General features: G+C 43.3%; 3 protein-coding genes across 8 annotated transcripts in view; 1 reads left to right on the forward strand and 2 right to left on the reverse strand.

The window, feature by feature from the left end:
- Nucleotides 1–3,508, reverse strand: part of lhx9 (LIM homeobox 9) — an 18,017-nt gene extending 14,509 nt beyond the window's left edge. For all 3 annotated transcript variants that reach the window (XM_035648722.2, XM_035648721.2, XM_035648720.2), the window contains exon 1: nucleotides 927–3,508. The gene's annotated coding sequence lies outside the window, so the exon portion shown is untranslated. The remainder of the gene's footprint in view (nucleotides 1–926) is intronic.
- A 1,997-nt stretch (nucleotides 3,509–5,505) lies between these two features.
- On the reverse strand, nucleotides 5,506–12,313 carry c13h1orf53 (chromosome 13 C1orf53 homolog). Its single transcript, XM_035648728.2, has 3 exons — nucleotides 11,872–12,313; nucleotides 9,166–9,267; nucleotides 5,506–7,566 (listed from the first exon to the last, which is right to left on the reverse strand). Exons 1-3 carry the CDS (start codon nucleotides 12,109–12,111, stop codon nucleotides 7,495–7,497), a joined length of 414 nt encoding a protein of 137 aa, XP_035504621.2. The 5' UTR covers nucleotides 12,112–12,313; the 3' UTR covers nucleotides 5,506–7,494.
- A 3,759-nt stretch (nucleotides 12,314–16,072) lies between these two features.
- Nucleotides 16,073–26,213, forward strand: part of dennd1b (DENN/MADD domain containing 1B) — a 101,881-nt gene continuing 91,740 nt past the window's right edge. For 3 of the 4 annotated variants that reach the window (XM_035648718.2, XM_047337001.1, XM_047337002.1), the window contains exons 1-2: nucleotides 16,073–16,353; nucleotides 17,043–17,107. In XM_035648718.2, the coding sequence (XP_035504611.1) occupies nucleotides 16,337–16,353; nucleotides 17,043–17,107 (82 nt within the window). In that variant the 5' untranslated portion in view covers nucleotides 16,073–16,336. Of the gene's footprint in view, nucleotides 16,354–17,042; nucleotides 17,108–26,213 lie in introns of those variants that run through there. The other variant, XM_047337000.1, reaches the window with a different exon arrangement.

The following is a 26,213-nucleotide window of genomic DNA, read 5'->3' on the forward strand; positions in this document are numbered from 1 at the left end:
AATTTTGTATTGAATTGGAACTGGAATTGGTTTAAATAAACGTTTTCTTAATAAATAATGTTCACGAAACAAGGTATACGTTCCTATAGCACATGTCATTGCTGGCTCTAATTAAAGGGAGGAGGGGAATTCATCTGGGCGATTGTGTGTGTCATCTTCCGTTTAGCTCCTGAGGAATGATTTGCCCTAATTCAAGGTTCGTGATCTCGTTTGACCAAATTAAGGCTTTAAAACACGAAATACCATCGGATTGTTATTACGTGTCATTTTTCAGGTTGTGCTCGTATTTAAATCTCGACGCTCTAAAAAAAAACATTAAAGAAGAGAAAATAAATATAAAAAGTGTTAACAGCCATGTTTAAAGGGGCGAGTGTAAACCCAGGATGACTTGGGGGCACTTTTATATATTAAAATAAATAAATATAGAAATGAATGAATGAATAAAGCGAACAAAACCTCTCATCTCAGTCATTGATCCAAACAATACGCATTTTAAGAAAAGCCTCGTTCTGTGGTGTGTGGCTCCATCTCCCCCTGCAGCGTTCAACTTACACGATTTAATACCAAACTCCTGTGTTCCGTATTTCAGCAATTACGATCACTGCCAGGCTGCAAATGTTCATTTATAATATTCCGTATATACACATGTATATGTGTGGAGAGAGTGTTGCCTTCCACCACATCCATCCCGGAGACTCGCCTCTAAGCCACTGGATGTATCAGGCACCAGATCTGTCGCACATTACTTCACACGCTTTTTCTTGGTCCTTTCTTTTCTTTCTCCCCCCCCCCCCCCCCCCCCCCCCCCCCCCCTCTCTTTGTTGCAAAAAGCCTCTACCCCGCTTCGTTAATTCCCCGCGCAGACACACACACACACACACACACACACACACACACACACACACACACAGAAGAGGTCTTCTTACCTGCAGGCTCCGCCGGTGTGAGATCCAGATCCCCGGTGCAGCGCGCAGGCTGAGCAGCTCCGGACTGTGCGCGCAGTGCGCAGAGGAGACGAGAGGAGCCGCTGCCGGTAGATGGGGGCTGTTCCTCGTTTCTGAGCCTACACACTTCTTGCTCGAGCGTCAATTAAAAAACACAGGGCATTTAAATATTCCTCTCCTCGTATGCAGTTGGCCCTCGGCACACACACACACACACACTCAGAAAACGGGCAGAGCCACGAGCCATGTAGGTTATAATCTGTGATGTATATACTCGTAAATTAAATGGGAATTAATCTGCAAGAGCTGGAGTCGGTGGTCGGCAAATGGTAACTATAGTTGTGTATATATTAAAGATCCAGTAATGTCAGTTTTTTTTTTTCCCCTTTACGCACCGATTTGTGCCATTACAACTCATGCAGTAATTCAATTTCCCAAAGTTTTATTTCAGCCCCAGAAAGACGAATAAACCGCATTTTCCAATAAAAAAAATGACATGGCGAGCTTAAGTTTATATAGCTCTTGAAAAAATTATAATCACAAACTGTGTCATCTCACGTCAAACGATCGCAGCCCCGATTCCACTGGCTGCAGAGCAGAGGTTCGTGTGAACGAGCGATTGGAAAGGTCTGTACAGTCAAGCCGGATCAATCAGTCCGACAGAGACATGACGCAAGACAACAAGAACAACACGTGCCTGTGGGAGAGAAACAAAAAGATTTGGTATTGAATAATCAACATCAAATCGAAATGGAAAAAAAAAGCTCATTAATATCTGAATTTTAAGCATTTTGGTCACGTGGACTTGGCTCCAGTGGTAGAAAACCCCAAAACCAAACAGATGTGCAGTTGTTTACTTAAGATCATACTTTGTTTTTAAAATGATAAACGAACAATAAATCATCAAAACGGTACAGATTTAAAAATAAATAATTCACAGGTAATTATTAGTATAATGATCAGCCTCTGGCCCATTTGACTTTGTTTTTTTCCCCACAACTGAATATTGAAATAAGTTAATTCACAGTTCATTTCCCTTGAACTCTACCTGGTGAATTGAGGTGACAAACTTCATATTCATATTCACATTCAGTGTGTATATATACAATCAGTACACAGTCAGTGTTGAGTGTATTCAGCCAGGAACTATTCTACACACATTAGACCTCATGTCATATGCTGAAACATCCACCACTGTTTAATAATGTCAAGATTTTAGTTTAAATAATTAGGGTTTATGTTTTGAAGACGGTTTGATTTGTGACCGCTAACAAGACTATTTAATTTAAAGTTTAACTTTTACAAAATTGCAAAGATAATTGAAGATGTCATGGTAATGATGCTGCATTTTTTTTTATTGTGCACTGCTGGATCATTAAAATCAAGTTATTGAATAATAATAAAATTGATAAAACAATGTAAAACAGTTTAAAGGGCACGCTCGTCCATCTGTATTTACAGTGAACATTACAAAGGGAGGTCGTCCACGAGGCAGGACGTCCCAAACCCATTCACACTGACATTTAGGTGAACCGGTTTCAACTGACAAGCGAGCAGGATCGTGTGTGAGTGAGCACATGGGGCTGGGAGCACAGGGTGACGATTAATTACTCCCCTGTACTGCTTGCATAAATGATCGTGTGCCATACTGCTAACAGTCATTTTGCTCGGCTCCTTCCGCCTGGGTTGACATCACAATGTATCTCATCAATAATGCAACGAGCACTGAGATCCATTTCACTGTGTACCATGACGCGCACTGTGCACACAGCGCTCCCCAAGCGTGATACCCAGCTCTGCAGCGAGCTTGGTACAACAGTGGAACCGCAGATGCAGCACCGACCGGGATGCCCAGCCTGCCTGGCTCCCCGGCTCCTCTCTGCTGTAGGGCATGGCGGTTAGATTACCACACATCCAGGGTTCATCTGGAGTTATCATTTCTGGGTCACCTCGAGTGACGCTCAAGTCTCGCTGAGGGAACTCTCAGTCACTCCCAAAAGCATGGCCAGGAAAGGGAGCGGAGGAAGAAGGTGGAGGCGACGAGGCAAGGAGTGGAAAGAGAGGTGAAGGAGGAGGAGGAGGCGGAGGCGGCGGCGGCGGCAGGCGGGAAGGCTCTCCCAGGATCCACCGTGGTTCAGGGAACCACAGGCTAAACACTGACAGAATGAAGGAGAGGAGTGGTAAGGGAAGGGAGAGGAGAGGAGAGGGGGGTTTGAGGAGGAGGAGGAGGAGGAACAGAGGGAGGAGTGGAGCACTGTAAAGCTGAATCCCAGTCACATGTAGCCCAGTCACATGAGCCTGGGTGGGTGATGAGACATCCTGGAAATATTTACAAACACACCACGGACATGGCTACAGAGTTATTGGGGGGAAAGGAAATATTAAAATGCACAAGTTGGGATGGAATATAGCCAGTTAATTTATTAGCATTACCTAGAATTGAAATGTTTAGCAGAGGTTTAGAAAAAATAATGTTAGATGAGAAAAAGCCTATAAATAGATTTTTGAGGCGTCTCAGTCGCCATGTATCCTGTTTTTCATTTCCATCCGTATTTTCTCTCTCCGGGCCCCCACCATCTTCCCTTCAGTCCCCCACCCCCCCTCTCCTCCTCCAACTCCCCGCTTCTTCCACTTTCTCTTCTCCGTCTCCTCCAACCAACGCTCCCCCCTCCCCTCTACCCGTCTCAACAGCACCACCGCTTCCCCCCACCCCTCCTTCGATCCCCTCCCTGCTCTGCTCTGCTGGAGCTCAAATCACAACCCCGGTCCCTGGCAGATGGAGGATAGGAGAGAGAAGCTCTTAACTAGCCAGCCTGAGCCTCTGCTCTCTGCACACCAACTGCTGCCTGCCTCCCCTCCCTGCCTCCAGAACAGTGCCACCACACACACACACACACACACACACACACACACACACACACACACACACACACACACACACACACACACACACACACACACACACACACACACACACACACACACACACACACACACACACACACACACACACACACACACACACACACACACACACACCCTCACAAGCCCTCCGTCTCCTCAGGGGACAGAGTATCCTCCTGGGGAATGGTGCACGCATTAGTCCATATCTGGCCACACTAGAAAGGACATGGGAACATAATAGATGGATGTTCTTTATCGCTATATAACCCTTATGGGGCAAAGTGGCTTTTGGGAGCCGACACACCGGTTCATGCGATGCTTGTATATGTTGTTAAATTGTCAAACGGGCTCCTTCTTTCTACTTCAACCATGACGTGAAATATGTAAGAGGTGAGATGGTAAAAACGCACGTCTTGTAAGCGCAGACGAGAAATCACAGATGTGATCACGTCAGAGTGGAACCTGGAGGGAAACAAACAGGCCAGAGTGCTCCTTGGGCATTTAGGTTCCCTGCGACTGCCCCCGACTCGCCTTTCATCTGGTCTCATCTGGCAGCCACGACTCGGCCTGGCATGGGCCTGACCACCAGTTGCGGTCTGAGGGAGAAACTCAGACTCCGTGCTATTTGCAGCCCCCGTCTGTCCGAAGGCATCTGATGCACTGACTGTCACTCAGTGGCCATGTGTGTGTGTGTTTTTTTTTTTTTTTTTATCACTAATTCAACCACAGGGATCCGGTTGTCCATATGACCACTGTGGACGCTGCTGCCCCGAGGCAAGCTGACATTGTCTGTGTAGAGCGACCAGACGTTGATGTAGGGGCTGCTCAAATTCTGGTGGAATATCAAGACACTTGTGCACGCTCCCACACGTGCATGCAAACACACACACAAACACACACACACACACACACACACACACACACACACACACACACACACACACACACACACACACACACACACACACACACACACACACACACACACACACACACACACACACACACACACACACACACACACACACACACACACACAGCAGAGGCTGGCCAATTGCTGAGACTGATGTTCCTTTCAGCCATCATACGGCTGACACTCAAGCTTTTTTTTCGCCCCCCCCCTCAACCAACACTGTGTCAGTTCCTGGCTGGTCTGGCCAACAGTGATGGAGACACTGTAACTGACTGTGGTATGGGGCCATTGGCCGCAGGGCCTCTGTGGTTGTTTGAGATGGAGGGGAGGAGGAGGAGGTGCGGGAGGGAGGGTGGAGGAGGTGGGGCTGCTTGGCCTGTTAACTGGTTGTGACTAGAGCCGGTCTGGTCACAGTTCCAAACTGGACAGCTCGCTCTTTCTCTGCGGCTAGTGCCACCGTCCTGTGGAAAAGGCACGCGGTATATCGCTGCCACTCTGCTCCAGCGCAGCATATGCTCCAGCTGAAGGTCAGAGATGTTCAGTCCAAAAAAAAAGGCCTGAAATAAACAACTCACGTCTGGTTGGCTGTTGTAAAGTGGGAGCACATCTGTGCCGTGGGAATACCAGGTCTGTCAGTCGGTCTGTGTACGGGGCCATGTGTTCATGAATGTGTGTATATTTTTTTGCTCATATTGAGAAATAAAGCATTTTTCATCACGAACAACCAAATTAAAATAAAAAAAATTCAATTTTTAAAAAAATTTATTTGAAGATTTGTCAAATAAATTAAATGAGCTATAATTCATTATTTGGTAATGAAAACATTTGTGTACGAACCATTTTTTTTTTTTTACTTAAATGCTTTCTCGCCATGCACCAATCACACATTTAAAGAGACACAAATCAAGAAAAGGCTTAAGAAAAAAACATACTTCATCATATCGTGATTGACCTCGCAGTCTGGTGGTAAATCTCTCCATAAATCTGTTTAAAGTATTGCTGTGCTGTTTGTGTCTAAGTCACCAACTGCTTGGGCTACAAGATGATGGGAGGAAGGGAAAAAAAAACAAAAAAACATTTCAAATTGTGCCATCACTGGATTGGGGAGACGACGTGGAGGGATGAGGCAGACATGAAAGTTGGCCTATTTCATGGTCAGGCTGCGGGACTGGCGAGGCCCTGAATGGCAATGCATCTACTTTAATGTGACAAGACAAGTCCCTAGGCAAAACCCGCAGAGCCGCGGCAGGCAAGCGGGCCCAGGTACTTGATGAGTGTGACACCTTTGCCGTCCCGCTGTAGAAATGTTGCTGCCGCACGCTCCGCTGCCTCGGTTTAGAATAACACCAAATAAATTCGCCTCTCATCCCGCCTGACGACGCGTCCCCGAGAACCTGTCCTCCCCAGCACTGTTGGGATCATGAATCTCCTTGTAGCCGCTCACAGGGCTTTGCTCCGATCACTAAGCACTTGCCTTTGGGACCCACCTGCCGCGGAAAAAATTGTGGCCGCGCCAGTAGGCGGCTGCGACAGAATTCTGCGGCAGACACATCCTCTCATCCCGACGCTGTTTGCCCAATCACGCGGAGACGGGCGAGTGTGTGTGGCAGGTTTGTAGCCAGCGCCTGGAGGCATCACGCTGCCTGCCCACATGCACTCGAATTGAGTGGCACATCTTCCCTCAACATCTCCTGCACGCACAGGTAGCGCTGTATGAGCGCTTGACCCCACCTTGTACTATTACTGTGGGCTACGAAGTGCTGCGCTTAGTGCAACCTTTATTCTATATTGGCCTATTAGGAGCCACGGGGTATTCTGATGGAGTTGGTCTGCCTATGCATGTGTGCGTGTAAGCATGCTCCTCAACATGAGCCGATCCATTGCAGAGCTGGGATAGGACGGCCCAGGAGTTCATTAGGCTTCAGCTCAGGGGAGCAGCTGCGGGGAGCTGCGCTGTAGCCAAGTGTTGCCAGGAGGCTGAGCTGCGAGTCCGGTGGGGAGGGCTGCTGTTGATGTCCATGGCATGTTTGTTAACAGCCTGATTCCATCAAGTGGTGTAAAAGCAGCACAGCCAAGTGTGAGGGCCGACCCTTGGCCCCTGCCTATTTTTAACAACACAGTATTTCAGTCAGAGGTAGACAGTTCAGTCGAGCACTTGTGGAGTGTAAATGATGCAAATATTCATGTGGTTGTACATTTGGGAGAAAAAATAACAAGAGATGCAAAGCAAAAGAGCACAAGACTCCGTCTGACTATCTACACTTACTTTCGCTTAAATGCCCTTTATCTTGAGGGCAAAGATCTTAAATGCTCTTTCAGTTTTCATCTCCATACTCCCACCACCCTTGTAAATGCATCAGACGAGCAGAGCACCGCTTAATATTCAATACTGTTGAGAGAAACGTAAAATTAAGCTTGTGGCGTAACACTGGACATCCGAGAAACAAAGCACAGACGAAAAGAATAACAAAACAAAGATTGAGATAAAAGGCTATTTTACATGAGCGTCCATAGAACAAATCCATCCTCCTCCATCCTCGTCTTATGAGAATGGAAATAATCTTGAGAATAGTTGTGATTCATAAGAGGTAAGTATTGCACAGTCACTACCCATATTTCATCATTTAGTACACTGATAAAAAATGACTCGAGTAGTCAAAATAACGGCAGGCAGAAGACGAGCAACATGCGCTCCATTCTAAACAGGGTCTCACACTCCGAGTCTGTTCGGCCCTATACATAAAATAAAGAGTTAAACCGTTTCTTCGTCGCAGGGTCCTTCACGTTGACTTGGCCATAGGGACACTAGAGGAGAATTAAAACAAAAGGAATCGGTGTTAAATGGCAACATCTTTAGTTAGACAGAGAACAAGACATCAACATGTGCAGAGAACAAGACAACAGGAGCGGAAAGCACAAAACAAAACGGAACAGGATGCGACATAAAGCCAAATCAGGACTAGACAGATTATAAGACAAGACTGGATGGGATGGGACAGGATGTGGACTTGACAGACCAGAATCCTTCTCACCAGGACACAACCAAAGACTATCGTAAGGCCAAAGTGACCATGCAACCCACTCTGCACCTCTTATTGACCTAGAAGTTTTTATAAACTAAAGACGTGAAAACTAAAAAAAATGAATTCCTGGTTACTTATAATAAAGTCCAAACACAGATTGGTCACTTTCCTCGTCCTTTTTCTTCTCTCATTCATATATAAAGTTGTCTTTAGGCAGCAGTGATGTACAGCACAGTACAGTCATCCACTGGACTTTCCTGGACACACAGTCCATCACTTTAACTTTACACTTATTTCATAGTGTCCCCTAAACAAGCTGGATTTGTGTCTACACCTTTGAACAAATAACCTTGAGTTAATCGCCCAGTCGTATTAATAAGTACGGCTGGTTGTGTTACTTACTGATCTAGTAGAAAGAAGACAAACTGCACATCTGTAATTTTTTGAAGCCTCTCAAATCCCTCCACGGAGTCAATGCCCGTCTGAGGTTCACTCGTTTTATCTCCTTCTTCGCCGGATTTTGTTCCTCACTCAATCAGATCTTTTTTCTCTCCTGCGAGGTTGAGTAGTTTTTTTGTTAATTTGTCTGCCATTTTCCAACACTGGGGATAGATACCGGGAGAATGCTTTTCTCTCCCTTGCTTTGGTTACACAACGGGTGATTCGGCCAAAAGAACGTGTCCCGGTGGTCAAGAGAATAACATGGTGAGAGCAAGACCCATAGGGGACCAATATCAATGAGGTTGGTGTCATTTTTCTATTGACATTACACTGTGCAATCAGTTTTTAATCAGTTTTAAGAGCATTATGACAAGTGTATGTTGATAAGTTGTCTTACACTTTTGAAAATCACCACTTTTAGATCTAAAGCTGAACAACAGGTTTACTTTCTTACACCGTGTAAAAAGTGTCATGTATAATGCAGCAAGCTGGAACTGAATATTAGGGCACACTATCATAACAAGTTAAATGATTTATTAGCATTTGTGTTGTTTAGGAACAAAGAGGTTAACTGGAAATATTCCAGTTAATTAAATTCATTTATCATCTTTTTCAGCACCATAGACAGCTGACGTTGGGATGCCCTAAAGCGCAATACACATACAACTAGTTTTCACGTGACATTTTGGGTGTAAGAAAAATAACAAACATTTGTCAAATTGCTCTTATGAGACGTGGAAGTTAAAATTGAAGATTGAAGGTTAATGCGGGGAAAACAGACCACAGAAACAGAAGAGCACAGAGCAGGGGTTGAGCAGAGCAGAGCAGAGCACAGCAGGACAAAACGACACAGCTGAGGCCATATGACGGAAGAAAACACAGCACAGAAGTCAACTGGAGGAAGATGCAACCGGAGACAAAGAGAAAACAAATAGCTTACATGTCTGCAGGCGCTGCCACAGCATTTTCCTCTCTGAAGGTGGGCATACTCCGTGAACACCTTGTACCCACTGGAAGGGTCGACATACATCTGCTTCTTTGCCTGAGTATAATGAAGGTATTATTATTTAATTAGTATGACATATGAAACACATATGGGGATGTTTGACCCCTGCATACTTAGCCCCTATACAGCACATATACACACACACCCAAACACAAAGACACGTGTAGGCATCAATACTGAATGTGAATATATGTGTAGAGACAGATTGCTGTGGGTCAACCAGAAGAGGGAATTGATGACCTCTATGGATAGAAACAGATGTAAAGACAGTCGAATTCTTATGATGTTGCTAATTAATTAGCGATGTCCTTTTGCATTTCACAGCGCACTGTAAAAAGGTTGTTTTTTTAGACTTGGGTATTTGCAGGACGCTTAAACGATATACATATATATTTCCAACACAATCAACTCAATCAGTTCTTTGTTGTGTTTGGACCCATTGTTCGTCTTGCATTTAGCCACACAAACACCTTCTGCATGTGAAAAACACTGAACTCCTCAGCCGTCCCTCAGGAAGTTAGAAAATGTCATCTCTCAGTCTGTTTCAAACTGAGAGCCCACTAGTTGGTGAGCTTTGACAGGCTACAAAGGGAAAAAGGCCCCAGGCCTTTTTGTGACACCGCCTGTCATTTCACATGGCATTGCAGGGCCACATAGTGAAGCTGGCATAGCTGGGCCCTGCTTCTGTATTGTGCTTTTCCCACCAAGGCCCTGCCACCCTCCTCGGGTCGCGGCCAACTTGCTTCGACTCCATCCACACTCAGGAGCACAATATTTACAACAAATAAGCCCAACGGCACTCCGGTGACACCTCTATTCACCCCCTGCCATCAGCGCAGAGCTCATTGGCTCCGTTTGATGAAGAGCAAGTAAGATTTGGTGGGTACGATGGAGCCGACATAAACAATGATCATCACTTTCATGACATGTGCTGGGTATAAAAACACTCGATAGGTATGCTTCGAAGTAACAAGATTGTCGAGACTGGAATTGTCTTAAAATATCTTCAGGCTGTACCATTTGATAGAGTTTTACATCACGAATGCTGAATCTAGCCACAATCTCTTTGTTAAATGGTTCAGAAAAGAATAAATATTAGAGCCGGGGAGGGATGAACAAGAACAGTGAGGCGTTATGTCAAAACAAAGAAGTCTACTATACCACTACACGCACTTGTAGCCATTGAAATGACAACATTTCATTTTGCAGAGGGCCCATGGGGGAAAATCCCTGCCCTGGAGACAGATGGGCTCTAGAGATGTACCACACAGCTAGCATATTATTATAGCTGGTACAGTAACAGATTACATAAACAATGTTGGTATTGCTCCAATATCATTTGCATCTCGTGATATTTGGCTGCTTGTGGAGCTTTTTTTTTAAGGAGCAGGTATCCTGCTACATGCTAAATATGGTGTTTTTAGTTTTTTTAAAAAGGGAGGCATGTCTGAGAACAACATCCTCTTCTCGACTACGATCCTCTAACAAAATAATCAGGTCTGGTGTAATTGTGTAGTTAGTTGCATTGCAGCCCTATAAATTTGCTGTAATTGTATTCAATGATGCATTAGTGTCATTTGACTACATGGGTTAGCTGTGTGTTCAGATACCGCTTGAGCTCAACACAACCACATCATCATGCTACAACATTGCTAATTACATGTTATTGGGCTATTATTAATCATCCAGCATTATAATACGCCTACAGAGTATAATAATATGAAACGTTTTAGCATGGGCATTTATACTTTTTATATATGGATACACTTCACTGGAAATAATTCCTCAGACAATATATCGTGCAACAAAAAGGTAGTCATCGTGACAGGCCTATAAGGCAATATATGGCTGATAATATTGCACTTTTACCTGAGTAATATTCTGAACTATAGACATTATAATAGTATCCACCAGTGCAGGTATAATTGTATACAATAAACAATATGAAATCATAACCAGCAGAAGCTGGTTTTCATCCATCACTGGTAATCTAAGGTAATGTGATATGACAACACAACATCGTTGGATATATATCTATATATATCTATATATCTATAGATATATATATGTATATTTATATATATATATATATATATAAGTTTATTGAAAGGTAGCCCCTTGAGAGGAACCATCTCGTTTTCAACAGGGTCCAACATAAAACAAAAAATACAACAGACAAATCACGTACAACTTACATACATACAGACATGAAGTCCCCCATTTACCGAGCCCCACACCCCCCTACCCTGAACCCACAGATTAGTAGTAGCAGTAGTAATAATAATAATACAATTATATAATAAGATCATTTAAAGAAAAGTAATAATAATGAAATAATAACACTCATAGAATGAAGTTCAGATTATAACTTATACTTTGACAAGTAGGTGCTTTACAAATTTAAAAGCACGAGAAGACAATACCATTAAAGGCAGCAACATGATGTTTGGAGACAGGATAAAAGGAAGTTCTTGAAGATGTGTAGTGAGTTAATAGTTGTAATATTAGCTGGGAGAATATTCCAGTCAGAAGGATTGACTTTAAAGGTCTGTCTGACAATTTCTTTCTCGGTTGTAGGAACAGTAAAATAGGGTTGTCGAGTGTGTCCGAGAAGATAAGATACGAAGTGATGCCTCTCACCTCGCACGCCTCTCTGTGGGCGGTGTGCACCGCCTCCTCTTCCCGGGTGAACTTCCTGCTCGTCGCCGGGTCACTGAGGTCCGCGTCGAACTGCGACGAGCTGCTGCTCAGTCGCTTCGGGCTTCCTTCTTCTTCTTCTTCTCCCGAGAGCTTCGGTGTCGACGACATTGCCACACGTGGTGTGTGAAACCGGACGCGGAGAAGAAACAAGGCTCTCGTCGGGTAATGCCGCTGGAACATGCTCCCGTCTCTTAGTTTAAAAAGGCGGCGGGATGAAAGTTGTCTCTGACGTGATGAGTCACTTTAACATTGCCCTCTCGTCTTGCAGGGTCACAGTTTCCGGGCAGATACAAACCAAATATCCATTCAAACGCAATGGAAACGGACCGAGCACTGTATCAAGTTGTGTGTTTACCTTGAGCCCTCTCCTCTGGGTCACGTGCACTGAAAGTCTGCTCTACTTCCTCATTTGCCTACGTCACATCGGTGTCACGTGACCAGCTCGTCCAATGGTTCACACAGCGCCTCTGCTGTAAGGAAGCTACCAAAGGACTGGTGATGTGAAGACACTCACAGAATTATATTTTAAGATTTGAGCATTTTAATTGCTTAATTAATCTATCTATCTCTCTATCTATTTATCTATCTATCTATCCATCAACCATACATCCATCCAACTATCTATCTATCTATCCATTAATATATCTATCTATATTCACCCAAATTTCCAAAATTTCAAATAAGCACTATTGTCACTTTTCCAGTATTTGTCCAGTTTTTTGAGATGACCTCTGCAAGACTATTGTGGTGAATAGAATTTGATTTAAGACACTCAAAACATTGACAAAAATACATTTAAAAATACAGCAAGGAAACATAACTTTTTTGAAAACATACTACATAATCGATAGGTCAGGCTATGTTTTAATTGAAACTATACCAAAAGATAAGTGTTTATTTACTCCATCACGATATTTGTGATAATATTTTGTGAAAGACATCTTCTTATAATATTGAAGTAATATATGGGGACTTGGAGTCTAAGCACTGCAAGGTTGATGAGTGGACATTAATGAGTCCGTTCAAGGTCGTCCTACGCTGTGAGCCTCCTCTGATGACGTGTCCACTCCAGAATTCTGGGTAATGAAACCTGACAAGTGTCTTTTGACTGACATTGTGGGGTCAATTTACCATGAGACAAATTACACATCACTCGTAATGTGTGTGTATGTATGTATATATATATATATGCAGACCTACTATGAGAAGCATGTTAGACAGAAAAAATATGGTAATTTTCTGTTTACTTCATTTAATTTGCACAATAATAAATATACAATATATCAAAACAGAAAAAAAAGAAAATACACAGCAGGAAAGAAAAGAAGCCTAAAAGACTCATTCTGAGTCATCTCCTTATTTAAACCAAAACAGAGAAAAGGTGACATTCAGTCAAGTCAAGTCAAGTTATTTTCTATCAAAAGTATATTTCTAAACCTTTCTGCTTTTTATGTTTTCGCAATCCGACTGCTCATCTTATACAGCAAAAACAACTTGATGAATACAGATGAAACAGAACTTTAATGAATTATGCTGCCACAGACTCAAGGATACAATGCAAGACTTTATGTAAACTCTGCATTAACTGCATTAGGTTTAGGCTGCATTTCCAAAAACAAACCAATGTTCTTGTTCTTGTGTATTTTCATTAAATTTTTCATTTAAATTTAGCAAGATTATTTTCACCTCGGCTCAGGTCAAATGCCCCTCTCAAATATAATTTTCAGGTCTGGTAAATACAATGAGACACTTAATTACATTTTGTTTAGCGTTAGGTTCTCATCAGTGAATATAATCTGCGACCGTTTACTGTTCCTTGAAATGTGAAACCTCACTGGCAGTACCCAACGCTCATATGAGCTTAATGTCTCTTTGCGTGTGTCATATTGTCTTTTTTGTATTTTATGTTAAGGCAGCAGCCCTGCCATTATCATTTCATACGGATGCCTGAAACAGCATGCCCCAGTCTGCTGCCACTTAATTACCTTCCAGTCAGCCTGGAGAAATCTGGCTCTGATCCAGACAGACTCTCTGGAGAGGAGAGAGACGTACATCTGAGCTATTGGTTTCAATTTGCTATGGGACAAATATTGCTTAAACATGAGATTCAATGCAAACATTAAAAGGAAAGTCCACCCTGAAACAGAATTTACGTTGCACTGAATAGCGATGGTGGCTGTGGGAAGGAAAATCAACACTTACAAAGAGGCAAATATCTCCCTCAAGATGGAAATCAGAGCCTCTAGTTATTAATTGATTATGTCATCAGGTGCCACTGCAGGGAGTTGGTCCGCTGAAGAATTAGCAGCTGACGCTGTCGGCTCAAAGGATTTTTGTTTGTGATATTACACACCAAATTAGATTTAACTGAACGACTTTACAGTTTACAGCTGTGAATCACAACATGTGTCCATGCGGGAAACAAGGAGCTGTGCCGTTCAAATTAAAAAGGTTGAGCTGTAAAATATCATAGAAAATTATAAATGCATAAAAAGCATATTTATTCTAGGGTGAATTTCCCCTTTAAGAGAACCGGTGACTCAGCTGTTTCATGATCACTGCGTTCAGTGTACAGTAGTGTCCTGAAGCAGATCCTAGTCGCCATATACAGTAGGATGACTTTATACATCATACACACAGCACGTTTCTCATAATTGTAAAGTAAAACAGCATTACGCATTGCAACTTCAGCGATTACTTCACGCTTGGACAATTGTAGTTTAACAATTACTGTCAGTGGCGTGTGCTCATCACACACTGCAATTATGCAGGGGAAAGTGAAGAAATCATACCAGGCTTCACTAGTCCTCACCACAGCTGAGCAGTTCCTCTGTCGAGGGGTGAAAGGGCCTTGCTAAAGGGCACCTAGTTGGTGGAAATGAGGGAGGGGCAAGCACGGCTGTTTTACTTTCCCCCTCAGACCAAGATGAAAAAAAGTTCTAAACATATGTTCAAAACTTTTAGGCCACCACTAAAATGAGTTGACCTTTTAGCTCAGTGGGTGGAGTGCCATTCCCATGGGCAACTTGAGGCTAGATAAGAAATGTGAGAGCTTTTTTTTATCAATATTTCAACCCCAACTCATCAAGGGATTTGAGCCTATCTCCGCACACTGTCTTTTTATATGACTCACATGAGATAAACTTTATCCATGCAGATTTTCATATAAGAGACTAAAGGAAATTGCTTTTTGGCCCATATAGATCCCCAGAACCCATATACTGCCCAACGTAAACTGTGTATGTACCCTGTCATGTAAGTTCAGTACAAACAACGTTACAAATTGTTTTATTAAAAAAGTCGTTATCCCCAAACAAAACAAAGTTAACATTGCTTTTGTTGAGGGAAAAACTTTAAGATTACCATCACAGAAAACTTGCATTTAACAACTGTTTGCATTTGAGAAGTGATTTTTAGTCAGTCTTGCCTGACTGTCAATCAGAAATTGATAATTTATGAATCAGCTGATAAATTCAGCCTGAGTGTACTGGTTATTTTCTGAGTTTTTTTCATCTGATATTTACATGTTTACACTAGTAGAGCTGCTTTCGTATGATTTTTATTTAATAAAATTTTTGTTGTTGTTGTTTTTCTTTTCTTTTTATTTATTTCAATTTCTTTTTTTCTTTTTCTTGGTCTTCTTTGTTTTTATATACAGTATGTAGCATTGATGCATGTTGATATAAAGTTCTGTAAAGTTTATGTAAAAATCAATAAAGACATGTTTAAAAAACAAACTTTTTTTTTTTTTTTTACATCAGATGAAAACAGACTGGGTTTCATCCATCAATGATTCTTCACGGGCCCCCCTGATGGTCCCAGGACCCCACTCTGGTTTTTAAGGACAGTTATGTAACTGATATTGCAGTGTCATGTTTTTCTCTCTCACCAGACACATGAATCATCACATGGATCGAGTCTGCTGGAGTGTTGCAGCGAACCTGTTACTCTCGTGTCAACTGGAGGGAAACGAGACGGCGGTGGTGCTCGTCCGACGCGCTGACGTCACCGACTCGTTGACAGCACTTCCTGGAGTGTGGTGTTTGTTGTGGGAAATAAACCACCGTGGTGTCGGACCTCGGAGAGTAGGAGGAGGAGGAGGCGGCGGTGGTGGAGGAGGAGGAGGAGGGCGGGGGGGGGGGGAACCAAGCCGGCGAAGACATCCAGACTACGTTAACTGTGTAAAGACGGACGCCACACATCGCTGCACTGTCCCACCTCCGAAAAGCATGTGTCGGCGGCGGCGTGTGACCGCTATCAGCTGAGGCAGGAGGAGCGACGACCGAGCGACCGACCGACCGACCGAGGACGGACGACGCCGCGGTGGATCTTCGCGGACAGCCCGCGGAGCAGGCAGCTGAGCCGCCGGACAGCTCGGAGCTGTCGCGATGTTGTAGCCGACACCATGGACACCAGAATAAAGTAAGAGTTCGATTCCCCTCGTCTCGCCGTCTGCGCCTTTGACTTCTTGTAACGGGTCGAGCTAACGGCTAAGAGTGGCGCGAGCATGCGCGCGCGCGCGCGCGACGCGACGTCACGCTGGAACGGTGAAGCGCGGAGGAATGTTCGCGGTAATTCGAGCCACCGTCTCCGGCCGTGGACTTAGCAGCCGAGGGCCAGCTGGCCCGACGGCAATCTGGGTCAGCCGGTCTGTCGCCCTGCCTGCTAGCTGGCCAACAGTTAGCAGCTCCGCTAGCCCCGAGCAGAGCCGCCTGCAAGTGGGTTACCTGGTGGGGGGGACACGACGACGTCAGGCCAACAGGTCTCCATGACTACCCCCCCATGTAGTCAGAGATAAGAGAGCAACTCCTCGAACAGGAGCAGCTGGAGCTCGAACCTGCTGCTGTTGACACAGTCTCACACTCACACACACACTCACAAACACACACACACAGCTCTCTGCAGTGTGTGACTCATGTAAACTCAAGAGTAGGCCAAGTGAGCACAGGTCTGTCTGCAGGAGCACGACTGTGCAGTGAATGTAGTGGAATTTTAATTGTAGCACAGTTGTTCTACAATACTGCAAACACACACAGGGTCTTCACCACAGCTGCCCCCCCCCGCGTCATCTCCCCCAGAATAAACAGTATTTTAATTCTGTTGTTTTCCAGGGAGAAGCCAGACAGAACATTTGATGTGGTTGTACAGGTGGCGTGTCCCACATCTGAAAATGACGGTAAGGTGATGTCATTACTACTGTCGGGCGTAATATTTTTATTATGGTTTATACAAGTTGGAAAAACTAAATTTCTGACGCTTAGTTAATAGAGCTAGAGTTGAGGTGACTGGTCATTTAATTATTTTATCATTTAAATATCAATTTGGAACAACTGATTGATAATCCAGGTCATTTTTTTCAATTCATAAGTGCCACAAAATTCACTGATATAGGTTTCAAGATTTCCCTCGGGAGCAATAAGGTGTCTGTATGTCTGTCTGACATTGGACAGACCTTAAAGACTGATTGATGAATCAAGAAATCAGTTGGTACATTAGGTGATAGTGAAATCAGTTGTTAGTTGCAGTCCTTAACAGAGCAATACTTATTTTAAAGGACTGTCACACACACATACTGGTGTGTTAATAATTAGTATATGGCCATTATTTGTTATTAATTGAAGTAATTAATTAGAAAAAAGGAATGCTAGACATTCTTGGTTTCCTAGAATCTTCCAGAAAGTGATGATTGTTTCGTCATACCTCTGTAAATTTCATACTTTTGGATTATGGCTGTTGGATAGGTAAAACATGTCACACTCATGAAATTTGTATTTTTCACACACATCAGACATTTTGTGAACAAAACAGTTCATTCATCTATTAAAAATAATAGGTAATTAAATAATGAATATTATTATTGCAGCCTTATAATTTGTTTTCTTAAAGATTTTTGGTGCGTGCTTGCCAATTGTCTTTTTTGTTCACCGTTTGTTTGCCAAAAAAAATTACTGTTTGTGGTGTGATTACAGTAATTGTACGACTGCACAGCCAAGATGTCGTGTACCCTTGGCAGCTGTGTTTACCAGATGCACTTGCACAGTATTTTGGGAGGCACAGTGAGCATCATAGAACAAACACTGCATGACTGAGTCTAGCCTTGCACAGTGGGAGCAATGATTACGTCTGTGGTGGTGTTGTTGTGTGTGCGCCCCACACTTTCCTCTGTCAAGAACCTATTCTGTTATTAAGCCTGACTGTAAGTTCACCATTGTAGGCCTTTCTCTTGCAATTGTGACCCCCACAAAGATTGTTTTAGAGGGATCACGCTTGGGTCAGCATGCTGCATTAACAGTTCTGCTGCTTTCAGTGGTCAAACATTCCAGCAGGGACAAAAAAAAAGTGGTCGGGCTAGCCTGGGAAATTGAGTGTGGCCACTGAAGAACAACATCATATTCTGCCTCTTATGAATATGGGAAATAAAGTAACCTATATTTCACATCAGTATCCGGTGTCGGCCGTAAGTCAAATATCATGTAAAAACATTTTCACTGCATATTACACCAGCTGTCTTATTTTGCCCACCGAGTTTTGACATTAAAGAGGTGTTATGTGGATGGTTCACTTGTGCAGCTGCTGAGCTGACCAGAGTAGGCTGAAACGTTGTCCTTGGATGTAGTTCTGATATTGGATTTTAAAAACCAAACCCATAAACCACCGGCCTGTGCTGTAATAACTGACTTCCCCCATGTATGATCCAGGGTCAGACTCATATCCGGACTTCTGCTCCCTGGAGCGCAGCTACGGAGCAACGTTTGCACACCCCTCAGGTCAAATGGAACATGAGCATTCTGCTCAGTCATTTGACTTGAGCGCTCTCTCCACTCTGTGCCGAGTCCTGATTGGACGGGAGGGCATCCCTGTTGAGGAAGTTGTTATGTCGTGGATGTATATCTGCCAGCAGGGGCTTACGGCTGTGGTGGATTGTGTTTTTAAAGGAGCAGTTTCAGATAACCGTATGAGGAATGAATCACTTCTCTCTGAATCTAATCAATTTCCCTTTCTTTGTCTTGGCTTTAGCTTAAGTCTGTATGAAATAAAATGCTCCTTGAATTGTAAAACTGTGCTGAACGGACTCTTAAGGCCCGAGCGGATTGATCATGTGCAAATATTATTTATGTATGCATGTGTCAAGCCCTAAAATATGACCTATCCCATAGCTCTGCTTGCATTTGCCTTAGTGGGGCGGTATGTACTTTTATTATGCGATGAAAGGGTTAATGCTATGAGTCATAACAGGCAGGATTTGGCCATGCAATGAAACCTCCCTAGCCACAAACTAGAGCTGTGTCTTCGACAGCCAAGCATTAGTTACTTTGCAAAAAAACACCACTTCACATTCACACATTATTTTCCTACTACCCTCACAGTGACAAATAAATAATAACGCAATCGTGGTAGACTAATAAATTGTCATGGCAACATAGTGTGGAACATTTCAGGATTTTTGGAGAAGTGGTGGACGGTTTCAAATTGCTCATATCTCTCGTATCACTTCACAGTTAAGGGAATACAGTTTTAATTTTAGATTGTTTTTTGGCTGCATATCGGTTTCGGTCTCCTCCTTCTACCAGCAGTTTGGTTTATCGCACAGTGTGTTAAATTGACTGAAAGGTTGTCTTCTTTGTGGGACTGGAAAGAGTGTGTGTGTGTGTGTGTGTGTGTGTGTGTGTGTGTGTGTGTGTGTGTGTGTGTGTGTGTGTGTGTGTGTGTGTGTGTGTGTGTGTGTGTGTGTGTGTGTGTGTGTGTGTGTGTGTGTGTGTGTGTGTGTGTGTGTGTGTGTGTGTGTGTGCGCAGGGTTTTGCTGACGCTGCACCAGTGTTTTGCCACTCACCACATCCTGGTCGTGTAGGTCTGAGACTAGATTCATGTGCAGCAGCATGATATTATCTCGCTCTAGTGTTTGGGGGTATTTCTCTTTTGTTGATAGTTGCCATGATCAAAATGCAGAGTTTAAAATGAAAACCAAAGTAATAAATACTGTTGCCAGACAAAAATAGCTTTGCCTTTTAGATAGATGGTCACCAGGCTGTCCCCCAACTTCCTGTGTTAACTGCGTTTCACACCTTCTGTAGTCAACGCTGTGCATGCAGATAACACCCACATGTTTGTAGACCGCGCTGCAATAAAGCTTGTTTTTTTATTAAGTTGTTTCACAGTGACCTTTCTAAACCAGTGGTTTCAGAATATTTTTCTCACTCATTATAAAGTTGACATTTTGGACCAGACAGCGGTTTGCGGTTTCAAGTCCACGAGGCAATAAGTCTGTACGTGACAGGCTGGCGGTTCTAAATGAAGTTATTAATACTAAAGAACAATATTTTATTCATCAATAAATAATAATTGGATCAAAACTACATCAACTGACGAAGACACAAACCCGACCAGGAAATTGTTTCCATCTGTGGGGTAAATTCAGTGGCTTGACTTAGGCTTTCCTTCCATATAGCCCTGGATTACTGTGCCTTTTGCACATTACAAACTGTTACCTGAGCCAATGATGCAGACATGGTGACACAACGGCACACAGCCCCTCCCTGACCATGTAGATATGCACATATTTTAAAAGAAGAGCCAATATACTGTTGTCAGATTAGGGAAATTTCTATTTTATACACTGCATGCAGTTTGATTTGTTGAGAAAAAAGGCCAGCGTTATTGTTTTTCAGCTTTTTAAACTGATCACAGTATATGATGTTGTGTTGATGATCAATCTAGTTTTCTGTTAAAATTGTTGATCAGTATTATTGTGGACACTTGATTTGAAGAAGTCAATGGACCCATCTAAGATTATCACAGCAAAATAAACACTGTCTGTGTGTTCTTTTGGTGTGAAGTGTTCACACTGTGCAAATCTGACTGTCAGGTACACTGCTTTCTGAGGTGTTATCTCATAGGACCCCAGCAGGTTTGTGACGTGTCGTGTTGCTATTGATGCGCGACCTTTTTGCCTCGACACGTCTGGCTCTGAGGCATCCACATCAAGGTTACGTCCTACGTTTTAATTTCTAGCACCTTAGCTCCGTATCAGTATGAATGCCCGTCCATATCAACACACCTGAAAGCGCGTATCACTTGACTGCTCGCATACATTAGCATGCGTGTGCCGGTGCAAACAGGAAGCAGATTGTGTACCCTGCAGTTGCTTACTTACAGAAACGACAATAATTCAAAGTAAGACGAGGGATTTCCTTTCTTGAAGCGATGACAAGATGGAACTGTTACTGACAGTGCTCACAAGGTTTTGCCTTCACCACCGATAGCCGAGCTGTGACCGATTAGAACCAATCACAATACGAATGCAAGTGACTGCGCACGTCTCCGTTTTTGCCCGTCCATACTACAACGTGGCCCTGGTATTTTCTTAAACTGAAATGAGGCGAGGAGCGTTTCCAAACTTCTCAGTTGTAGGAGTTTGGAAACTCCGGAGTAGTGTGGACGGCAGGCGTAAAATGTAGCAGCGGTGATGCGTTTTAAAACTAAAACGTAGTAATGTGGATTTTTTGCCGAAGTTTTTGTCTTACTCTGGTCAAGGAAAACTCATTTTTTCCATGTCGATCACAATTATTAACTCCGCCAGTGACCTTTCTATTTTTTCTGTCGGACAAGGTCCCATGCAGTTATTACTGTCATGGGTAGGTTGGATTTTTCCTGGTGAGCATCCGCGGTAACTTCATAACATTTGTACCGAGGGTAAAAATACAAGAGTCTGTTACATTTGATTTGAATATGATACAGTTAAATGAATTGTAGTAAATATGTGTTCCAGGCTGTTGGAGTCCCGGTCTCCTCACTTAATCCAAAATTGTCAGCAATTGAGATGTTATGAGAGCGTCAACATTTCGTGACTGGAGTGTTGCTGGGGGGGAAAAAAGACAAGAAAATAAAGCTCACAGCTACAATGGTGGCATTGTCGATATCTGGACTTGGCCCGACACTTCTATCCATGGATGTGTGGGTAGATGACAGACACGGTCCCTTTTTCCTCATGCAGGTCCATGGAGACCTGGCCTCCCTGTTCAGCGCGAGCTCAGTCCCGCTTAGCTCTGTTGGCTTGGTGCTCTGTGGATGCTCAGGCTGTGAGCGAGCGTTGCCTGAGAGCGTGACTGGCATGCTAGAGACTAGCGGCCCTGGCTACATAAAGCCATATTGATGTGCTTCCAAGATGCTGCCACAGCTAGCAGATGACACTAATGCTGCCAAGGCAGTAGGTGGGGACAGATGCTACCTGTCCTCACCCGCTCCCTGCAGCCAGATTGTTCACAGTAACAAAGCAATAAACTTAACAGATCAGCATATCAATTTTACCACAACATTCATGCTGCAATTAGGGGAACGATTTATTGTTTTAAAAAATGAATCGAGCCCTGGTTCTTCTTTTTGGTTTGCTCCACGTTGTGTTTCTCACGCTGGGCTTTTTACTTTCGTTATTCCTCCCACAGTTCAGACATGCAGGTCGGGTGAATTGGGAGCTCTGCTTTGTCCTTGAGTGGATGTGAAAGTTTTTCTGTGCCTTGCGATAGACTGACACTCTGTCCAGGTATTCTCGGCCTTTTACCCCATACATGCAGGCATAAGCCTCAGGCTCTCATAACACCAAACAGGAATAGAAAGTGATGGAGACGAGTCAATTTTATTTATATAACCCACAATGGCAAATTTGCCTCAAGGTGCTTTACAATTTCTACAATATTATACACCCTGTACCCTTAGAGGATTATTGTTATCTTGTTCCCATCTCATGTTTGTGCCTGTCACTTATATACCACTGAACATGTGTCTGTCTTTTTTGCCTGAGACAAGTGACAGGTTTATTGTCTGCTGTGGTATTTGAAGAGAGCTTGTCACTAAATGCTGCACGTTAAAACATCAGTGTATTTTTACAGTTTTACAGAGACTCTTTCAGATATTCATGAAGGAAAAAATACACCAGAAAGCAAAAAGTAGAGAGTAGACATATTTATCCTTTGATTCACATGACCTTATAGTTTCATTTTGTCCAATTATGATAAGTTACTTTTGTTCTGTATCCTACGAACATTTTTCGCTGAGACCCGGAGGTTTCACAGTGTCACCTGCTGTTTGCTAGTTATTATCAATCTGCTTCCTTCTCTGCTGTAGCCCTCTGTAGCAGTGTGATGTTCCATTTTTACCCCTTTGCCTTTCACCTCTTCCCATATCCACCCCTCGTATCCGTAGAGCAAAACTCCTCTGTAGAACTTTTACAAAAGGTTGAACGTTGACATTCTTCAAAATGTCAGAATTGCTCTTTGACCCGAGCGCTTGCCAGCTCTGCAATCTGATTGGATTCTGGCTGCGTGTCGAGTTCACGGCTCACACTCGGATGGGAGGCCATCGGAGTACTAACAGATGCCATGGCAACGAGGAGGGTGTTGATTGGTCATTAGAGAGGCCACACTCCTCTACTCACACTCCTGAGAGGACACTGGGGTCTCACACTTTGTTTATCTCACAACCCTTCTGCTTAGTCTCACCCATATGACTTTGCTAAATTGGCTGTTTTACAGAGAATCCGATATCATCCAAGTCTCTGTTGATCTTCATCCGTTTCCTCTGCAAAGTATTGAGGAAGTCTCTTAACTTCCGTATCCATGGCATGGTAATGAACACAGTGTGAGTGAACATCCCCTCTGAGGCTCCATAGGATCACGTTTGACCCATAAAGCAAGTTTTAGCAGCCTAACCTCTTTTGGTTTTTTGCATTCCATGTCTATAGTTCATTGGATATTCGGGGCTTTTTGTTTGCGATATGATTTTGTGACATGTCGTACTTTGACATTTGGTGGGCACTTTTGTCTAAAATGCCCGCATTACTCAGTGGAGCTGCTTTCAGATATCCATTGAAGTCCGGACATTATTTAAGAGCGCAAATGTTGCTCCAGACCATTTCCGCAACTTTTCCTGCCAGCCCCCAGGAAAAATCTGAAAATTTACGAGAAGCAAGCAAGTGTCCAATTAGTTAACAATAATAAAATGTTAACAGGAAGTTGCATAGGTGCATAGGTGCTGGGATTGGTTTTAAATGATATAACTTGCATCCTTTTTAATTTGTGTTATTTGGACAACAGAGTGTTGGTGCTCCTCTCAGTCTCGGCCTTTTGTTCAGTTCTGGAGTCATTTGTAACTCCCTGCTCACAGTCACTCATCCATTCAGTAGCTGTGTAGTGGCCTGCTGCTTACTGGGTCAAGTTCCAGCTCTTTTCTTATTTGAAAGAGATGGAAGCAAGTGCTGCCCTCACATTTCACCCCGGCCTGTGTTGTTTCAGATTTATATGGAGAGGCTGAAACTATAAAGATGTAACTATTGTGCATCATTTTTGAGTTAGCTTTTGACCAGTGTAGACGTGTGATGAGCGAATTGTTTCACATGTTAAAGGCACCAATGACCTTTTAAGATAAAAGATTAGATTTTGTCTTTTATTTATTAATCTGTGTATATGCCTTTGGCAGAAACACCTAACCTATAAATACTATGACCTCCATGTGCAGGAGAATTAAACTTTGCCTACATAATTAATGCAGTTAACTTTCTATCTGTTTTTTTCAGGTCTGTAGAAATAAAAATGATTCTGTCCAGGAACAGCTGCCTGTTTCACACATTCATGCTTTACTCACATCGCATATCTCCTGTTCTTCCTTTTGCATATCAACTTTTTTTCTCTGTGTGATCACACCTTGTTTGCATAGTCTCAATCAAGGTGCAATCCTTCACACCACCCCTTTTCTGACTCTCACTCGTTATGACAGGGACAGACGTGCTATTTAGGCAGAACAGAGGAAACGGGTCATTGTTTTCAGGTGGTGCCACCATGTGACCTCACAACACACGTTTTGACACACACACACACACACACACACACACACATATGCATCCAGCACCATCAAGACAGATGCGAATGGACTTTTCTGTTGCTTCTTCATAGTTAAAAGTATTATTGGCCAATCCTCCAGGAACTGGGACAACATGAGGTGGGGTTGGACAGGGAGGAAAGGAGGGAGATGTGGGAGAGAGGATGAAGGGGGCGGTAGATATGCTGATGGCAGTAGTCTATAAAATGAGAGCTGAGATACTGTGGGGGTTGCTGGCGGAGCTTCCCCACTCACCGAAGCAGTACTGAAACTCCAGGGGAAAACCGCTTTCTCTGTGACTGTGTGATACCAGGTATATGTTGAAGTGTATTGTGTGTGTGTGTGCATGGCAGCGTGGATGTGTGTGTGGCCGGGCATGAGAAAGACACAGAAGCTGTGAGAGCTGCAGGAGGCTCATCTGAATCCGCTAATGCTTCCAGACGGGGAGAACATGGAAAGACTTCTAGGCACTGATGCTTACAGGCTATTTTTAGCTTTACCCTTTCCACGTCGAAGACGGGGGGAAAGAAGGGACCTGATCAATAATTTAAATTGAGATGATTTTGATGAATGCAGAAGAGTTTCTTCTCATCACCGTCAACTCACAGCGTTGTTTTGTGTGTGTGTGTGTGTGTGTGTGCATGTGCAATACGTCTTTGTCTGATGGCAGATTAATTTATTCCTCGGTGACAGCTCGAAGTTACGCTCTATAGAGCTGTGGGAGTTTAATGTGTTAAAAATAAATGAAGCAAAGGCTGAGTTAATGTCCAGCTGAATTCAACCTCCGTCTCTGTCACCTCAAAGTTAAGCTCTTCCTCACAGTAGGTGACAATTGATGGCCTGGACTATACAGTATATGTTCAGCACGGCAGATGGCACGAGCATGTACAACCAAACGTACGCGGCTGCACGCACACCAACACATGCAACCAATTATTCTGAGTCAAAGAACAATGATTGGCTGGTTCTTATGCATGTAATACCAATGTGGCCTAGTTTAGCCCACAAATGAACAGGATTAGTGCAGCTCAAGCTTTAATGTAGCTTTAGTGATGTTAATCTGTTCTAGTCTGACAAATTGGCTCTCGTGAAAAAAAAAGAAGAAGAAGCGGTGCACAAAAAAATGTTGACTTTTATGACTGTCATGTTGAGCAAATTCTAACAGGATTTGGGGTTGACTCACTTATCATGACTACAGCAAACGGTTAATTTTTTTTCATGTCACGTGCAGTGGGAATTACAGGTTTATGAGTGCTGCAGAGATGGCTTATTTCCGTGGGCAAACCAGGAAGTTACAATGAGAAACCAATGGGATTTTTTCCATTGGCTTTTGGATTATTGTAGAAAATAACTTTTATTTCATAAACACAAGTCTAAGACATGTTTTGTTCAATGTTATCTTCATAGATGAACGC

The sequence above is a fragment of the Scophthalmus maximus genome, chromosome 13 (assembly GCF_022379125.1).
Source record: "Scophthalmus maximus strain ysfricsl-2021 chromosome 13, ASM2237912v1, whole genome shotgun sequence".
Lineage (NCBI taxonomy): Eukaryota > Metazoa > Chordata > Actinopteri > Pleuronectiformes > Scophthalmidae > Scophthalmus > Scophthalmus maximus.